Here is a 20,394-nt window from a genome sequence, read left to right as displayed (position 1 = left end):
GGGCAGGAGGGGACAAGGGGAGAGGGGTAAGTGGTGCCCAGGTCAGCAATGGGCGTAAGAGCGTTTGTGTGGCAGCCTGAGCTGTCAGGGGCCCGCTGCTGGAACGGGGACTGTGGCCAAGAACACCCTGGAAAAAACAAGGGTTCATTCCAGCAGCAACGAGGAGAACGAACCAGGGCAGGAGACTGGTGTCAGGGAGGACAACCCACAGGGGGTGAAGAGAAGCGACAGGCACCAGCGAGCTGAGGACGGTGTGTGAGTACCGTGCACGTGACACTGATGCCAACAGGGTTCTGGACACCGAGTACAAGCCGGACCCAGGGTCAGGTGGACGAAGCCAACGTGAAGAAGCTACGAGCTGGTGGCGCAGTGGGCAAGACAGACTCGCACCTGGGAGCTTCTTGAAGTCCAGAGTCCTCGCCATTCCTGGGACTTGCCAATGTCTTCCCCGCCACCCCACCCCTTCTCTTGCCTGGCAAACTCCTGCCGTGGCCATCGCCTCCCCCAGCAAAGCCACCCTCACGCCCTAGGGCTGCTCCGCTTCCCTGTCCTTCACTCATCCCTCCTGCAGCTCTCAGGAGAGGACCACAGTATACCCGTGGCCACAGCGTTTAGAGAAGGGAAAAACGATCTGTCATGTTACTCAATGACATTTCACCTACCACCTCGGCCTGCCTACTGTCTGTCCGGGACTGTGTTAACGACTGATGCGCACTCCTTTTACAGTCCGTTAGCAAAAACTGTAATAGAAACCCCCAATGAAAGCGCATGAAGCAAGATTATTAGAGAAGAAACCCAACTCAAGCAAAATTTTCTGATACTGGTTTTCTTCAAACAGTTTGAGGTATAACTGACACACAATAAACTACAGATGCTTAACGTGTACAATTTGATAAGTTTTCACACATGTATATACCTGTGAAACTTGTGATATTTATTTTAGAAAAACGGCCCAGCGTGACAACCTAGGCGCCTCAGTGCTGAATTTTGTTTACCTTGTGGAAGAATCAATAAACCCACAGTGGATACGTATATTTTAAGTGACTGTCTATCTCTGATCAATAATCTCAGAAATTTAGGGACATAAGTTTTATTTTATATTTTTAATCAGAGTAACTATGAACATACATATTTATATCTAACTTCTAAATTTCATATGCTAATGAAATATTTTTTAAAAGTCAGTATACATGTTCAGGCAATATAATGATATACTTAAAAAAAAAGAGAAACAACTGAACAATGACAGGCCAAAAATAGTGCAAATACACAAAAGTAGCTCACCTATATTCTCGCTATGTAATATTTTTTAAAGAAAAAGCATTTGCAACAGCAAAACTTATACAAATTAACCCTTACCAAAAATGTTCAACCCTGTATGAAGAAAACTACACATTGTTACTAAAAGATATAAAACAAGGCTTAAACAAACTGGAGAGGACAACTGTGTTTCCGAATGGGAAGATTAAATATGCTAAGAAGCTAATTCTTCCTAGAGAAGTCCACGGGTTTAAAATAAAAATTTTTTACTGGAATTTTTTGAATTAAAAAAAAAATTGTTTTAAAATTAGCATGGAAGACTAAACAGGGAAGAATAATTACGAAGAAAGTGTAAAGAACAATAATAACGGGGATCATAATATTCTAGGCATTAAAATATGTTATTAAGCCACAATCATTAAAATGGTACATTTCTGGTATAAAATTAGAGAGATGAAGTAGAAAAAGCTGTTTAGAAACAGACACTATGACGTGTAAGAATGAAATTTATGATCGAGTGGCATCGCAAACCTCTGAATAAGGGAAGAGAGATTCAGATCACGTGCTTGAGAGGAAAAACTCCGCCTCGAGTTTATGATGGCAGGGAAAGGCGCCCACAAGCAGGCGGGCTTAGGAGACATCTGCGCGAACAGTAACCCATAGCATATTTTAGAGCTACGGTTACAACGTGACAAACACGCTCTGATCATTCTGATCAGGTAACGCAGTCCCGTGGTACAGAATCCGTAAGGTACAAAGGGATACATGATTAAAACTAAGTCTGTCTGAGACATCCAGATCCTCTCCCTGGAGGCAACCAATGACACAGTTTCTTGAGTGCACTTCAAGGTGCATTTGATGGCACTTCACCTTTAAATAAGTCGTTGGGTGGACATGTTTGGCCTCTGCTCTCTAATAACTGCTAACTTTGGGAGACAGCTTGTCAAAGGCCAATGTTACTCCCGTGGAAGATTTAATTGTTGGTGAGGTACTGAAGGGATAAGAAATCACCATACTTAGAGTTAATCACAGTTTTGGGGCATTTTATCTCCACATAAAGGTAATAAGTAGAAACGTAAGCCAGTGACTTGGAAAACAGACTTTTGAGAGGGTTTTGATTGCAGATGAAAGAGTGGCCAGGTGAAATACAGCATTGCAATGTTCTGGTCCGCATGTTGTTTGGAAACTGCACCTCCTTCCTAAGAATTATCGCCAGACTCATATTTCTCAAAATGTGCTCCAAGAACCACTGACATCAGAATGTCTGGGTTGCCTTTTAACAAGGCATATCTCTAGTCCCAACTCAAGACCTATTGAGTCAAAAGCTCTGGGGGCTGGGCCCTAGGATCAACATCTTTAATAAAGTTGCCAGGGGATTTGCACACGCACGTAAGTCTGAGAACGACTGGGTACATCAGCCCCAGAAACACAGAAACCCTGTCTTTCTTTCTCACTGGAGCACGGTGCCTAGCACAATGCCTGACAAAATGGTATTCCTTAATACACAGTGAAGGTTTAAGAGTGCACATGGAGACTGGCTGCAGAGTATCTTGGTATGCTGTCAACACTCAGCTGATTTTGAAACTGCATGCTTCATCCATGATAGAAAAGAAACAAACTGTGGCAATCGACAGCTTCATAGAGTTCGTTTAGCTGCATGACTCAGTTTCACAGCAAAGCACATGGAAAGATGTCAGGGAATTTAACTAGTAATACTCCGTTATCTATCTGAGTTTCAGACACACGACACAAGTGTATCATGTTAACAAGGACCAAATGACCCAAAGAAAGGTTTCCAAAATGAAGTATTCTACATATGTTTTATTTCATGCTTTAATAAATACAGCGACATCTGCCCTAAGCAGAACCAGGAAAGAAGCAAATAAAGAGCATCTCAGGAACCAAAACAGATGTCACGAGGCCGCAGCTGCGGGCTCCTGACTCACAGGCCGGCCCGTCAGACCTTCGCTCAGTCTATTCAGTCCCCTTTAACACACATTATTCATTCTAATAGAATTTTAAAACTGGTTTCCTAGCTCACAGGAAATTAAAACCACTAAATCAGAACAAAGAAATGGCTGCGACAGACAGTAACACAATCAACATGACAAACTGATGGCTGTTAAGAGGGCAGTGAAGGACTACACAGAACAATCAGAGAACTCACAAAGGGCGATACTCTGCGGCCAGCTTGTGTCAGGGTGAGTAACCCGACCTTCCCGACAGGATCCGAAGGCATCCACCACATCATTCAAAAGCAGGCGTTCGCAAGAGTTAGAGAGAAGGCTAAACCATGTGCCCACGAAAGCAGGAAGTATGGACGTGGGTACAGCGGGTAATAAACCTTAGAGAGATTTTCACTTATTAAAGCTAATTAATAAGTGAAAAAAAGTCACAGACTTTTAAGAAGAATTTAGTAACATCCCTTTGGAAAACTCTTAGAAACTACTCATGTACCAAACCAGTAGAGGTAATTTTCAAACAAAACGTCCTAAAAAAAAATCATTTCAGTTATTTCTTTGTTGACATTGCTGGCAATAGTTATTCTTATGTTCTATATCTGAAGGGCTATATAGTGTTATATAGTATACCGTCATTTAGCCATTTAGAACCCACATGGGGATTACTTCTAGAAAAGTCAGGGTGCTGTATTCTAGGAGTTACCTTCGTGTTGAAGAATAATTCTTTATGAAAAAGGAATGTCTAAAGTTTATATAACAAAAAATAGTGCTACTGAAATGCACTAAAAATAACAAAAACAAAGTATAAACGAATAATTTAATGAGCTGCAATAAACGCCATATGGCCTTCAATGTCATTATGTAATAAGTATTGAAAATTCTGTGAACAATAGCATTTGGTCTTCACCGCCCCCACCCCCTCCAAACCTGGCGCGCGGACCAGGCAGCGCTGGTAAACAGCAGATTTGTACATTAAGTTTAGATATTCCACGTCGTGTGAGCCTCATGAAGTGTACGCGTGTGAGTGTCCTCCTATAGAACTGCGCCATTAAGCGCTAGAGGATCAAGTGCAGTTCATGAAGCACGATTAGTATTTTCCAAACTACACAGAATGCTGCACATCAAAGAACAAATTAGCGAGAGTGAGCAACTCGAGGACAGGGAAAAGGTCTCACCGATTTGCGGCTGAGTGCCCGGCACAGAGCAGGTGTTCGGCGTTTACATAGCTTTGGGAAGCCTGGGCTGTGGAACCTCCGGTGCTGCGGCGTAAAATACTGACTCAAGGGAAAACTCTGGTCACTCTGTAGCGTTAATGTTGGTTGCAACCAGCAACCGCATCTTAATTCTGTGTCCACACTGTAACACAGGTAGTGTGGGCCATGCCAAGGACATTTTAAAGAGAAAGTTATTTGAGATTTTAAAATTAACTCAGGAATATCTGTAAATCAAATATAAGTTAATTCAATTTTATGAGACTTTTGACAAATAAAAAATTATTAGAATTTAACAAAGGAAAAAAACACACACCTGTTAATCTTCAGATAAATGTCCAAATGTTTTTCATAAGCTAAAAAGATTATGAAAAACATCTGCTCATGCAACAACTATTTACCAGCATTGTCACGTAGCAGGCGCTATGCTAGGATACCGTCACTGAGTCATAATAATTAAGCAATAAAGACAGTGCTATACAGTAGTAAGTGCCAAGAATACAATAAAACTGGCAACGACTCAGCAAGTATCTAGGCGGTGGGGAGAAAGATGAACGACGCTACCTAAGAGTGGGCAGGAAGGGCCTGTGTGGGGAGGCGACACTTGACCTGAGAACTGCAGATGGAGAGGAGGCTCAAGCTTTCAGATCTGGTGAAAGGCAAGTACTAAGGTTGAAGGAAGGGCCTTGACATGGGACTGCGCTTGTCTAAGAGACAAAATAGCAGCCATCTGGGCTGCTCCCTAGTGAATGAGAGAGGAAGAAGCTTCCAGATCAGGTCCCAGAGTTGGAAGGCGGGTCCTTCAGGGTCTTGTGAATTCTAAGCAGGGAGCGGAAATGACTCTGACTGCTATGTGAAGAATGGCCTACAGGGGGCAGCAGGGAGCCACTAGTTAGGAGGCTACCCCAGCAGTAGAGGGCAGGGCAGCCTCACCCACAGGCACCCTGTGCTGTCACAAGGCACCTGCACTTGGTTTAATGCAATGCTGTCACCATTTTGAAATTCTTAATTGCTTATGAACAAGGGGCACTTATTTTCATATTTTTGTTTTGCAATACTCTCTGCAAATTACGTAATCAGACCTGAATGCAGGTGCATGAAGAAGGCAGCTTACACTAGTGCTGTAGCAGGTCGGGGGTAAAAGTGGTAGAGGTGAAGATGGACTGGATGTGTCTTGTCAAGTGAGTGGAAACGGGGAGACCGGAGGATGAGCTGCACTAGGGGTGAGAGGGTGGGGAACAACCGAGAGTGTGAGGCCAGGGCGCCCAGAGACGACCAAGGGCAGCTGCCAGGAGTGTTGCATGCATATGAGCGTCAAGGTCAGGAGAGGAGTCTGGGCTGGAGACAATCTAGAGTTGCCGTGTATACAGCTTTTAAGGGGACAGGGTTGCTTAGCAAGACAATGTAGGGGGAAAGCATTCAAGAGATAAGCAGGAGCTACAAAGACTAAGTCAGGCAGGAGGAAAATTCCAGAGGATCGCAGTAACCAAGGGAGGAGAGTGCACCCAGGGCAGAGCCCTGAGGGAGACGTAGCAAACTCCCTCGGGGTAAAATATGCTCCATCAGCGACTACTGGATTGTCCGTCTATTCGGTCTAACACCAAAATACCCCCAGTCGGCCCTCTGTTCACCCACTGGGCTGATCCGCCACAGTTCCTAACACACTCGTGGTGACTTGCCGTGCTGTCCCCCCTACAATCCCTTCCTCCCCGTCCCTGTGTACTGAAAGGCTGTGATTTCTTTCTCTGACTTCGCCTAATCTGCATTTTCTGAAAGCAGGTATTTACTGGCATTGCCAACCTCTCATATTGCATATAACAGTATAATATCCTTAATTATTATTTAATACCCATGTATGATCCCTTTCCTAAAACAGATAAGCTCTAGTTGCTTTTTAATGTTACACTGCTTACAGTACATTAGATGCTCAAAAAATATCCGCTGAACAAATGAGTAATAAATGACGCTTTGAAGCTCTGAAAGGTGGGGAAGTAACAGAAGCAGATAAATCAACTTGGCAAGTAACAGCTTAAAAAGGAATGACTCATTGTGATCGAAGTCCCGGCAGCCTGTAAGACAGGAGGCATAAAGCCTAAGTCCCGGACCTTTCATTCCATCCTTTCTTCATTCGACAAATACTCACTGTGCACCTATCAGGTGCGGGCCCTTTTCCAGTCGTCAGAGAAACACCGGTGAATAAGGAGCCCAGCCTGCCCCCAGGGAGCTGGCTTCACCCGCGTATTTTGTTTTGTCTGAGATCATCACGACACTTATACCTTCCTCTCCTGGTTTCCCCACGTCTACTATTTTTCAGTTTGAAAAGTTTCTACTTTAATATTATTAATTCCATCCTTTCGGTTTTCCTCAAATATATAAAGCATTAGAAGAAAAGGGTTTTAGACATGCTAAGGCCTTCCAAGTCACAAAACACCAGCCACAATGTGACAGCTGTAATATATTACAGCATATTAAAGAGAAGTAGATCTTCAAAACAATAGGACTAGTTCATCAAAACGACCCAAAGCATTACAGATTTCACATAAACTTCACAAAAGTAAAATAATGAACTCCACAGGCATGTAAAAATCACTTAATGTTCTACCTCTCTCCTGCAGATATGTGGAGCTTTGAAATTTAAGTTACTATATCAAAGCTCGTTTTTAAGTTAGGATCTGCAATTTGATAAAATCTGATAAAATCTGAAACAATGAAGCAGTTACACAGCTTACATACATCCCTAAGTGTTGTCCTGTTTACTCTGCCATGTAACAGAACCACGGCACTCATGGTATTAGTTTAAGTTGTGGGGTATTCGGGCAAGGACCACCCCCCCCAATACGAGAGGAGAGAAAGAGGACAAGCTCCCTTCCCTTTTCCTGTGACAGGCCAGGCAACCTCAGAAACCGCTGCGGGCCGAAGAGGCAGCCGGTCACCCATCGAACGTGCTGGAATCGATCAGGGCTACCTTCGAATTCCGGCTTTGCCATTTACAAACTGGGAGCTGAGGCAAATCACCTAACTTCTCTAAGACTCACTTTTCTCATTTGTGAAAATGGAAATAAGGTTTGTTTGTTTGTTTGTTAAAGTAATGATAACGAACATCTAATGAATATGAAGGAAGCCATTTAAGAGTGGGTGGGTCCGTTCTGTAAGCTGACCTGTCCTGCTTGAAAATCAATTCCTTTAAGTAGTCTTTTAAAATGTTTAAAGTGCCTTTTCTTTCACTGCTTATCAGCTCAAGGATTCTCTTTAAAATTTGAATTTTCTTTCTAACGTGCCCCACTGCGACTGCCTGAGTCTCGAGCAGGAGGGACAGACAGCATGTAAGCAGGCTTCCTACGATCAGGTCTGCCTGCTTCTTGAAACTGGACTTACTCTGCTCCTCCTGGTGGTGAGAGGCCTGAGAATCATCATTCCTACTGATTCAACGTCGGGGATGTGCCCTCGTTCCCCAGGGAAGGAACCTGTGGCACCTTCCCTGGTCTTCACGTGCCGCGGGCGTCCCAGACCGAGGCTGACAACCCCGCTGTGTGGTCTTCACGTGCCGCGGGCGTCCCAGACCAAGGCTGACAACCCCGCTGCCTGACACGGCCGGGCCACCAACCTGTTTTTAAGCCAATTGGTAAGACAACGGGACATGTCGGCCTGCAGCCAAGTGGACAGTGTAGCTCCTTCCAAGTCTGCCGTTCTACAGTCCACGGGGGCATCACATGGACGGGGGACAGTCACATCAGACAGCAAAGATCGGTATGTTACTGGGATAATTTTCTGGAAGATGGCAGTAATGTCTTAACAAAATCTATCAATTATCAGGATTTCTGACAGATTAAAAATAAAAATCTGTGAGGAATGACCACCTTTGAAATGTGTACAAAAGCACCAGAGGGACTGACTAGTCGTGATGGCCCCCATCCTAAGGGAGTGTGGCCACTTCTGGGGGTCACACTCAGCAAGTTGTAAATTTTCCCAACATATCTCCAACAAAGGTGGCTGGGCCAGATCCGCCCACCTGGCCTGGCTGGCAGAGATGGTTGTCCTGGTGACAAGACCACCCACAAACTAAAAGGGACTACTCAATTTTGTGTTTAAGGCCAATCTAAAAATGATATCATTTCAATGACTTTTCTTTCTCTCCCACACACAAAAAAAGTATGCCCACTCAAATACCTTGACCAGGTAATCTAATAGCCATTATTTCACATTTAGTAATAAAAGGCTTAAAATCAAATGCCCAGTTTGACATTTACCCATTCATTCTTAAAATGTATTTAGAATCGACAGAACAGAAAGGATCAGAAAAGGATAAAAGGCAGATGTCTAATGCAGACATTACAGAGGGAAAGGAGTGAAAACAGGAAGAGCTGGGCAATAAAGAGAAACCTCCACACTTCACAGTTTTGCCTGACGTTAGCCCCGCTGACCTGCAACTGTGAGTGAACAAAGAGAAACTGTGTACTGCAGTATTTTTATCTTGCGAAGCTGGGAGGCTTTGTAGAAATACCACCAGCCAATACTGCTTCTCGGGACTTATAATTCGAACTTAGGCACAGTTAAATGCACTTTTTGAAAAGTAACAATTCAGGAAAGATTCATTCATCGAAGTGTAAGTGCGAATCCTTAACTTTCAAATGCTGATTTTGGTCAACCACTCTACTCCCATCTATTGAACATAAAGCCCTTAGAACAAAGATGAATGAGCTATAGTCCCCATGGACATAAACAAAAGTAATAACAGTAAAATAACGAACAAAATGTAACTAATATAATTAGGAAACGTGCGGCAGGAGCTTGGCGGGGGTGGTGGCCATCCTGCGTGGAGAAAACGCTGGGGAGACTGCCCAGCTGAGCTGAACCGTGCGGGATGAACGGGCGTCTGACAGGCGGAAAAGCAAGGAGAGCCCGTGATGCACCTGGGCGGAGCGAAACGACTGAGCTGGACTGGCAGCAGCAGAAGGGGCCAGACCCCTGGGAACCCCAAAAGAGTGGGCAGAGAGGGGACCTTCCGCAGATGAGAAGTTTAGAGCGAGACAGCAGCCGGATCCCGAAAAACCTCCCCCTCCTCCCATCTTAAAGGGAGAGTGTCCGAGGCCCTGAAAGGGGGAAACTCTGTGGACCCTGTTGCCTGTGCAGCCACGCCGGTGCTCTCATTCTTTACGCGCATTCATCGCCTGGAAACCCTTGCGGAGGCAGAGCAGTAAATCAGAGGGCGGAGGGCAGTCTTGGCCGGCCGAGCTCCCGCAGACACCTCCTTGCGTTCCCTACGAAGACCCCTTTGTCCTCTAGGAAACGCGGGCAGAAGGCCTTCCCCAGCTTCTCATGGTGATTTCAGCCCACGGGTGCTTCTGCACTTTGGCTACAGCTATCTCTTTATAACACGTTTAAATTACTGTATTTTAATTAAGACGTCCAGCTTCTTTCACGTAATCAAGTGGTAATTAAAAAGGAGCAGTCCAAGGGACAAGGACATGGGAACGAGGGCACGCGGATGGCAGAGGAGGCTAGCTGCCGTCTGGGCTTAGCTCTTCAGAAGGACTTCCTGTTCCCAGGCCTTTAAAAAAAATCCTTGGTCATAAAAGACTTACAGCCTCGCATTTTAAAAATCCCATATCTGGGTACCATGGGAGAGGCAGCAAAGTATCACTGCAGGAGAGGATGAGATGGTTGACGAAGATGGCCTGGGACAACTTTGGGGTTATCCTTTACACTTTCCAGAAAGATTCTGAACGTCTAGTGGAAGGTTCATCAACTAAAAACCCACAAGTTTTCTGACATATGCACACAATCGATGGGGCCCACATCCTGGAGCCTTGGGGACCAAGAACAGAGTAGATGAAAAAGACTGCGAAGCAAGACCTAACTCGGATACCATCTAGGTGGGTCTGAGCTGCCACCTTCAGGGGTTCTGTTCTGAAGAGGGTTATTATCATGGACCCCGTAACAAAGTCTTCTGCTTCTTCCTTTCAGCTCAGTTTATCTTTCTGATCTAGTTCTAATTTAAACTTTATGAAATTATCTACCTCGGGGCAGGGATTCAAAAAGAATCGTTGTATGCAACTCCCTTCTATCGTAGGTGCGGCTGGGAATATCTCCAGCAGAGTTTTAGGAGGAATTCTTACTCAGGTAATTGTCACAGCGTAACTGTTCACTGCTACTGAGTACTCTGTGTCGGACAGTTCATATATTATATAGTATTATTTTATTTCATCTTTATCATGACACGCATAAATAACCGAAGACACAGAAAGGTCACGTGCTTTGCCCCACCCAGATCACAGTGCCATGAATGGAGAGGCCAGTCTCTGAAACCAGAGCCCAACCTTTCAACCACCCTCGCCCTAATATCAAGGCCCCTTCGTAACAGAACTGCTTTCTAATAAAACTCCGGACATCTTTAGAGGGAAGTGATCAACGGTGCGAATGTCCCTGATGAGTACTTCCTATTCCTAAGATGCTTTCTAGTAAAAAAGATTTTGCTGCAGCTCTATGAATCCCTCTCCAGCATCCACTCCCCCCTCCCTATCGAGGAGCGGCCATGTGCTCTGGAGGGGACTGACTCCACCGCCTACACATCTTCACAGGTGGGCCCTACCTGTCCAGGTCTCCCAACTTCACTGGCACATTTATTGGTTCAGTGACAGACTCAGAACTCACATTAGCCCACTAAAGAAAGTGAAGGACTCTGTTTAATGGCGGGTTGAAGACAAGGTCATTTAATTCCCGGGGCTCCAGATGAATAAAGGGGCAGATAATCCTGGGAATCATTTTGCTACCGGGAGAAAAGCCAGCTTGAGCTTAGCCCAGCCTGAGAAGGACAAACCCAAGAAAACGAGAAACAGAGCTAGAATCCTGACGATACTGAAAACTTCTAGACAAAGCCGTGGCTAAAGCCCACAAAACCGCCAGATTCGATTTACATAGTCAGTGAATTCCTTTTGTTTTTAAGCCAGTTCACATTGGATTTTCTGACACCTGCTAAGGAAAGCATCCCGGTACATTAACCCTGAAGCTCACCATTCACCAAAAATCCTGTTCAACAAAAACTGTTTCAACTAAGATCACCAGAAAGCTAAAATCCAATACCCCATTTCCTTGGTCAGAAAATGATCTTTACAGAATTCGGAGGTACTGCTATCACCTCAACTCTTATTGAGGATTAACAGAAAAATGTCTTTTAATAAAACTATTTTTAGTTTATGATTCATTTTGCTGTTTAATAGACTTTATATAAAAACGTAGGTGAAAACAATGGACACGTGCGCAGGCGTGTGCACGTGCGTGGGAACGGATCAACCGCAGGTCCCAGCACAGTTCTGAGTGAATCAAAGAAGCAGAGTGCCATCGTCCCGATGTCTCTGCGCCTCCTTCTGCCGCTCCCTTCTACGTCAATCCATTTCAACCCAACAAGCGCTTCTGACATTTAGTATCTGTAACGCATTACGCTAAGCGCTGAGACTATAAAAAAGAAAGGAGGGAGGGAGAAAAGGACACAAACTAAAACAGTCCCTGTTTTTATGAAGTTCGTAATCTTGTAGGAGACGCACCTACGTACGTTCACCTGAATGGTAGGAAAACGGCATTTATATCCACTATGAGAGAAGAATAAATAAGTATGTGGGAGTGCAGGAAAGCGGGGTGGCAGGCCCCAGCTGGCGTGGGGAGCAGGTGCTCTGAGGTGGTCTCCCTGAGTAAGTGACAACTGGCTGGTCACTGGAGGATCCTGACGGAAGAGAGAGAAGGCGTTCTGGGTGGAGGATTTGGCACGTAACTAAGGCACGAGAAGAGGTGGCTCGCACACCTGGGACAAGTTCCAGTGTGATACGACCACCCGGCGTCCACGTAAAGGAGAATACCGGAAAATGAGGCCGGAAAGGGAGACGAGAGCCAGAGTGTTCGAAAAGTCGAACGTCATTAGGGACAGGCAGTTGGAGGAGGTCCCTGAAACATCTACGTTTAGGACATGTCAAGTCCTGAACTGCCAATTCTCTTCTCAAACACTTCTATTTTGATGTCACCTACACCTGGAAATCTCCATGTTTCTATTCCTCCCCCCACCATACGGTCAGGAAATAGATTTTTTTAGATTGTGTGTGTGTGTGTGTGTGTGTGTGTGTGTCTTCAGGTTCAAAGACTGAATTCTCTGGAGCAAGACTAGCATCCAGTAATTTTTTTCCATTGAACCTTTAGTGATCACAGTAGGCGTTCAAAATGTTGAACAAAGATAAGCAAAATACACGAGACAACTATCACTTAGATTACTGTCCTGTTTTAATAATTTACCCATTAGTCCTTGCAGTTTAGGTACTTTCTTCTTCAAGTTTTTATGTAAATTTTGACCGAATTTAAATTAAAATGGACACAGGAATGACAAGGACTTCCCCATCCCTCTCCCTCAGTCAGTGTAAACTGTCCTGTGCACGCGCAGGACGGTGTGGAGCCACCTGGGGCTTCAGAGCAGGAGGCATGCCCAGCCCGCAGCCCGAAGCCACCACCCTGGGAGAAGCCCCTGGCCTGCGACCACTACAGTCTGAGACGAGCCATCGAGGTGCTTTGGCTCTGCCTCCAAAGAGCCTCAGAGCCTCATCCCTCCCTCCCAACGAGGACCGCTTGGTTAGCCCCCAGGCATTTTGCGCCTGGGCTGTCACACCAGCTTCTTAGCTTATCTCCCTGCTTTCCATCTGTATACCATGGCCAGAATGACCTGTCTGAATGAGAAGTCCCTTCACCTTCCATCCAGCTTAAAATTCTCCAGTCCTTCCTAATAGCTACAGCATAGCAAGTTCCAATTTCTTACCATTTAAGACTCTTTAACAAGTAATTTAACAAGCATGTAAGACTCTTTAACATTTCAAACCACATCTCCTGCCATTCATTCAACAGATATTTATTGACTACCTACTACATACAATGAACTACTCTAGACCCTTTGTGTGTGTATGAGGGAATAACATAACACACACAAACACACACACACACAAACAAACTGTGGGAGCCTGAACTGCACTAGAGCAAAGTGGGCAGTAGACGTGAATTACACAGTGTGTTGGGAAGCATCATGTGCTATGAAGGGAACATGAGTCTGGAGGGGAGCAGAGTGGCCGGCGTTAGCCTTATTAGTGTGGGATCTGAGGACACACTGGAAAGCGGCGAGGGGCTGAGCTCAGCGGCTTCCTGGGCGAGCACGCCGCAGGCGGGGAGGCGTCCGATGCTAAGGCCCTAATGTGAGGCATGCCCAGGGCGCTCAGGGACCATGGGAGGTCGGTGCGGCTGGAGCAGACAGAACGAGGAGAGGGAAGAGGGAGATGAGGGTGGGAACGGGGGCGGGGGTGGCAGGGTGATCACGTAGAACCCCAGACGACTGCAGGGGCTCGGGTCCTATCTGAGCAATACAGGAAGACTGCAAGTGACAGGAGAGCACAGGTTCTGGCGTGACCTGGCAGAGAACTGCTCTGGCTGCTGTGCCGACAGATGGCAGTGGGACACGGGGGGACACGTGGGGCACGCGGGAACCCCGCTGGAGGCCACTGCAGCGGTCCAGCTGAGGGATAACGGACAGAGGTCCTGCGGGTAGCGGGAAACGGTCAGGCTGCAGGTGCATGATATGTTTAAGGCACAGTCAGTCGGACTGTTCTGACACGTCGGATGTGGGGTCTGAGAGAAGACTCGAGAACGCGGCCAGGCTCGAGCTGAGGACACAGCTGGCGCTGATCCACCGAGAAAGACTGCGGATGGAGTGGGCTTTGGGGGCGACTAGAAGTTCAGTTTTTGACATATCTGAAGTATCTTTGGACACTGAACCAGGCTTCTGGGTTTGTAAGCCTGGAGTTCAAAAGAGGTCTGGCCCGGAGCTGCCGCTTGCTCTGCCTCAAACAAACCCTGCCTCCCAGGCTTGCGGGGTGACACGTGGGTCCCTGATGCGTTCCCCAAGTCTCTGTGCCTGTGTGTCTATCTACAGTATTCTTACGTCCATCTTTCTCCACTTGGTCAAAAAAACCTCAGCCTTCAAGACTGTCATATATCATCTATTTTATGAAAATGAGATGATCATCATCTCCTGAATCACCCTGTTTCCTTAAGTCATATAAGTAACTGAAGATGTCATGGCTGGTCTTTCAGCATGCTCCAAGGGCTGAATCACTTTAATTTCTTTTTTGGTAAGAAGAAAAGCGGCCATTTGAAACACAGGTGACTTGCCTGCTCACCATCAGAAATCTTCAGAAACCTTTAAAGGAAATGAAGACCACAGAAAAAGATCTTGGCCAGCAGCTCAGTAACCAGATTTTGCATTTCCCATCAGTAGTTATTTGAACACAAATCTTCAAAGCTTTGTATTATATAATAAACTTTACAGGCTAAAAACAAAGAGAGAAACATCTTCTGCCTGTGTTCTAGAGTCATTTTCTGTTATAAAAATTTTTTCATTTTGATTGTCATCCATTTATGTGCCCTGGGGAGGCATTTAAATTAGAGGAATTATTGGACAAGAAAACCAGTCTCTTTGTTTCATTCCCAAGAGACAGATTCTAATCTAATTGAGAAAAGGGGCAAAATTAAAAAGATGATCCAGCTCCACCAGCCTCTTTCATAGACGAGAACAACGAAATCCAGACAGGCTGCTGCTGCCGCCTGACGTGTGTTCTCGCAACCAGCTCCTTGGAGCTACAACCTGCTGAAGCGCAGGCTCCGGGGGGCCAGACGCTTTTGTCGTGTTCACCGCTACTTAGCATAGCAAGTGCTGAAACGAACAAATTTATAATTCTAAACTACGTGGGCTTGGAATACATTCAGTATTGACTATAAAACTAGTATAATACGTTTCTTCAGGGTTTAAAAATTGTTGACCTTTTGAAAGCCAAAAATTTAGAGTACCTGGAATGTGCAATCATCTTTAAATATTAATTACAAAATGTCAGCCACACACAAAAGTTGGGAAGGAGGGACACGGAAGCAAGATCTCTAACAAATAAGTTTATAAAAAGTTCTCTGTAGATCAAGAGAAAAGGATGATATTCTGGCAATATACTTGCTTTTTACAGTATGGTATTTTAGACATTCATTATGGGAAGATTATAGCCTTTGAAAATAAAATAGTACGAAGAAATTATACCTCTTTAGAGAATCAAGATTTATAAGGACAACTAGAAAAAGAAGTTTAAAAAGTCTGATCCCAGACTATATTAGCACAGTAGCTTAAAATATCCCAAATAAACAGCCCAGGTTCTGAACGTTTTCTTGCCAAAGAAACTCTTCCTTGGGCTTTTTTTAAAACTGAAGTATAACTGACATATAACATTATATTTTGGGGGTACAGTTTTAGGAGTGCAGTATAATGATTCGATAACCACATACATGGTGAAATGGCCACAGAAGTGTGGTTAACGGTAGCCACCACATGCAGCTACAAGTTGTCTTCCTGTGCTGAGAACGTTTAAGACCTCCTCTCACAGCAACTTTCGAATATGCGACAGCAGCATTCAGTCGCCACGCTGCACACCGCACCCTGCGACTTATTTATAACTGGGAGTTTGTTCCCACTTGGTTGTGAAACCAAACAGCCTTTGAAGGAAGCACTTTCAGCGATAAGCGCAGTGTGCAGGCAGCAGGCAATCTAACGCATGCACTTCGACCCCCCGAGGAAACACCCGTATGACTTTAAAGGCAAAACACCAACCTCTTTAATCTCATGTAGTTTTCACTGGCGGCGGGTCGGCATTCGGCTCTTTGGACTACTATTCCTTCCAATGAAAGCTTATCTTGAATGGAAAGAGAAAAGTAACAAATGCATTCAGAGGTAATATTTATCATTTTCAAGACTGTGTTTTGACACACTAACTTCAGTAATAGAGGTTACAATAAGATATAATTAAAAATAAAACTGAAGACGCAAAAGGAATGTTTCAGAGTTTATAGTAGCATCTGGTCGGAATAGAGGAAAACCTTTTTCTTGCCTAGTAAAAAACCGGGTCCCTGTCAGGCTTATTTAATGGGTGGCTGCAGCCCCCCATGCCAGTAATAGCTTTTATACATTTAGCTCTTTCTAAAGAAGGTGGCTTAGAAGAGCACAAAATCAAAAAACATTTAAGGGTAGCGAGGCGACAGCACCTTAGGCAGAGAAGTAACTTCTGAGAACACAGCAAGTCTACACCACTAAGTCAAAGGTGTGTGTGTGTGTGTGTGTGTGTGTGTGTGTGTGTGTGCACACATACATATATGTGGAAATAAAACTCTAGAATACATGGCGACTAGACCAGCCAGCCTAGGAAACGCCATGGTCCAGGGAACGCCGTGTGCGGGGGGCGCTGACTTCTACGCCCAGCACAGCTGTCAGTCTGGGTGAACCCAAACTAGAGTTCAACTGCTACAGGTGACTGTCCAAACAGAAGGACAACTTTTCCTAGCATCAGAAAGAATTTTCTCGGTGACCTGGATACAAATTTCCAGAGAAACAGAAAAGGAAAACGGAAGTCAGCACCGACCGCACGCAGTGTGCCTGGCTGGCCGCAGCACCGTGAAGTCACCTGACGGACCTCATGTCATGTCATAAGACACACGACTGTGCCACGAGGGCACCAGTTTGGAAAAGCCTGGCTCCGGTTAGGCATAGCTCTGGCTCTCGCATAGTTCCGTGAGGATTCACCCAGGGTTTGGGCCAAGGCTGAGGACACCCTCTGGCTCGTCAGTAATGCTGGGGATTCGTCCCTTCAGGGCGAATGACTTCGTGCATTCCACTCGCGTGAAGTGCGTGCCCACACGTGCCGGGCGCCTCCTCGGCATGGTGGAGGCAGGTGGCGAGGATGGCACTGCCCCAGTTAAGCGCGCAGCTCACCGCGGCACGCAGAGAACCACGCCAACAGGATCCACACCAGGAAACCCGTCACGGTGACCTTAACTTTGGCTCCGAAATCTAGGGGACTCCCTCCTGCAGTCCCTGTGCACTAACTGTGAACATGCGACTGTGTAATCCAGTGGTTCGAGGGGCCCGCAGAGCGACACACGTAACAAACTTCAGGTAGCGGCTGTTAGACGAAAAGAGCGCGGCGGGAAGGACGCCGGCTGCACGCAGAGATGCGCCAGGAGGGGATGACGGCCAGCCCGCGACTCTCCATACCACAGCTAAGCTTGAACATCTAACAATTTCCTCTCATTAACGAGTTTGACGAGATCGAAACTGCAATTTTCTTAAAATAAAACAAACCTTGACTATTCAAGTTTGTCTCACCGAAGCCGAAAGTGCCACCTAGAGAATTTCTTGTCAAGATCTGGGGAAATTTCAATGTATAAAGTGTCCTAAAGGCATGAGAAAAGTCTATCGAAACATAAGTCAGCCCTTTTTAAAAAACAAATACATCGAGAATACCGTCGCCGAGCGTAACCTGCTCACAGACCCACGTGTTTATTAGTGTCGCAGGCCACAGGAGCGACGCCTCCACACCGCCCCGATGCTGCTCACGCAGGCAGCAGCACCTGCTCCACCTGGGCAGGCTGTGCTCATAAACAGTGCAAAGTTTCTGCAGTCTCGTCCTCCACGGAGGACAGGAAAGAGAGAGGAGCGTCCAGAGCACCTGGCCATTTCAACGGGGCCACCACGCTCCTCACTATTCTTCAATCAGGGTCACTCACAAAGCAATAAAATGCACTCTCCAAACCACAGTTTTCTGACCATCATATGTTCTTTTCTAACCTAAAGCAGTGTTTAAACGCTTTTCGAGTGAAAGGAAACATCGTAATCATCAGCGACAAATTTGTCCACCAACTGGCTGCTCTTAAGGAATAGCACATTTATCTGTTTGCCTGTTCCTTCTCCTCTTAAATACATTTTAAAAAGCCAATCTGTTTATGATACAGCTCCCTAAGTCAGAATGAAAGCCCTCACACACCTTTTAAAGCTTCACAGGAACAAATTTTCATATTCTTTCCACTAAACCATGCTTCCTCTTCTTTAAAACATTACATTGTGTCATTTCAAACATTTGCATGCCACTGCTATTAATTACAGGTCATACTCATTAATATAGGAATACTTACTTGAAATTATTTTGTTGGCCCAGTTTGAAAGACTATTAAATACTTGAAAAATAATCCATTTTTTTTTTGCTCACACTTGTATCAGATATTTACTGAGTGCCTTTCATGTAACAGATAACGCAGAAACCACATAGGGGAAACAGGCACGTGAGGCCTGGCCCCCGCCCTCAGGGACGTGGGTCTACTGCGGCCCCCACGAGCGGCCGGGTCCCACCAAAGGGCTCTCCGTACCCGAGTTTCACCACCCGAGCTTTACCATATTAGACACTGAAGCTGAGAAGTGTTAGAGAATCAGAATGACAAAGGAAAAAGAGCTCGGCATTACTGCGAAAATCACTTCGACCTCACAGACCCGCTGAAAGGGTGTCAAGGCCTCCTCCGCCCAGCCCGTCCAGATCACGCTCTGAGGGCCGCGGGTCTAGCGGGACGCCAGACAGGTGTGTAAACCGTCATAATGCACTAGGAGCACCTTGATGGACCTCCATGTGACACACTTCCAGACTACCAGGGCTCGAGTCCCCTCCTTGAACACAGTGACAGGCGCCCACAGCTCACGGACCCCGGCGGGCAGTCGGTCACCGCTAGTACGCCCACACGAGACCTTGTTTATGCCAGCTTTACTGCTAGTAATTGTGCAGTTTGATTATCCACATAATTAGTTATGAGTATGGAGAAGGGAGAGCTCCTAAAACTAGATTTAATGCTTTGGTAAGACTTGAGATAAAGGTAAATTGCTAAAAAACTGTCAGATTACACACTGAAAAGACTAGAGACTAGCACTGAAAAGTCTAGGGTTCTACATTCATATTTGTTTCACGGTGTCTAAGTTCTTGCTCCTTTTTAAAGAAACCAAAATTGAAAACCTAATCGTGGTTTTTAATTTTCACAAGGAAAAGCAGGTGCTCCCTCAATCGGCACCCTACACTAAAAGCGACAGCCTTGCCCCTTGGTGACTAAATGCACATCTGTAGGTTTAAGATATAATGTTCAGAGCAGTAGGCATAAATATTGAGATCGTTTAATGATTCCCTGCCTTAGCTAAGTGACCAATTACTGGTTCTTCCACATGGGCTGTGGGGTTCTACCATACAGAGGGGAATCTGTTAGGGGTTATGAGGGCTGTAAGGCAGAGACATACAGAGTACTGGGATTAACACGTGTGTGCACACACACAGCGATTATGTCCAGCTGGGGATCAAGAAGAGCTGTGACAGAGGAAGCAATGTTTGTGCTGGACCTTGAAAGGCAGATAGGATTTAGACTGGGAGGTGAGTCCGGGGGCCCTGAAGGTGGTGGGGACAGTGCGTGCGATCTCCTCTTGTCTCTGCCCCTCTCTCTCTCTCTAAGGAACCCACTCCAGAAGTTACTGGAAGAACACGGTAACGACAGCACTCTAAAGAAAAGACACTTAAGCTGGAATGGGCTTCAGGAGAATGAGCTTAAGTGGCTTTCTCTACGCTTGGCCACTTGTCCAATTCTTCTCTGGATTCGGGTAATAGTCCAGGATCCCTTCTAAATTTTGCTCCCCTCTTCCCCATTCCTTTTTCCCCCTAGACTGGTTTAATCATTGGTTTCTGCTATTTGCAACCAAAATAATCTTAATGAGTGTGAACCTATGCTTTTGGTGATGCTATTTTATTTATCTATATCCTGCTACCTAGTTTCAGAAAAAAATTGAGAGAAAATTTTAAAAAGTTAAGTACTCAAAACATCCTATAAAAGAACTGAGGCTTCTAGTTCTGATGCTGTCACAAATGCGGTGTTATTTTGGAGAAGTAACTTCACATCTCTGGGCGTCAGCAACGAAATTGCTGAGATTTCTCTAAAAAAGAGAAAAAACAAACAATACAACTGGACTTCCCCTCTAATCAGGGAAGTTTTATTATTTCACTGGCGGTTATTTTGTTTGCTCTAATACTTTAAAAAAAGATCTAGATATA

The 20,394-nt window shown here is 45.4% G+C and overlaps 1 protein-coding gene across 1 annotated transcript in view; it reads right to left on the bottom strand.

The window, feature by feature from the left end:
• GTF2F2 (general transcription factor IIF subunit 2) overlaps positions 1-20,394 on the bottom strand; it is a 112,858-nt gene that overhangs the window by 33,356 nt on the left and 59,108 nt on the right. The window contains exon 5 of the mRNA XM_039877246.1: positions 16,101-16,182. Coding sequence (XP_039733180.1) covers positions 16,101-16,182 — 82 coding nt within the window. The remainder of the gene's footprint in view (positions 1-16,100; positions 16,183-20,394) is intronic.

The sequence above is a fragment of the Pteropus medius genome, unplaced genomic scaffold, assembly GCF_902729225.1.
Source record: "Pteropus medius unplaced genomic scaffold, Ma_sr-lr_union100, whole genome shotgun sequence".
In the NCBI taxonomy this organism is placed as follows: domain Eukaryota; kingdom Metazoa; phylum Chordata; class Mammalia; order Chiroptera; family Pteropodidae; genus Pteropus; species Pteropus medius.
Note: the sequence above shows the minus strand (reverse complement) of the source record. Positions and strands in the feature narration are given on the sequence as shown.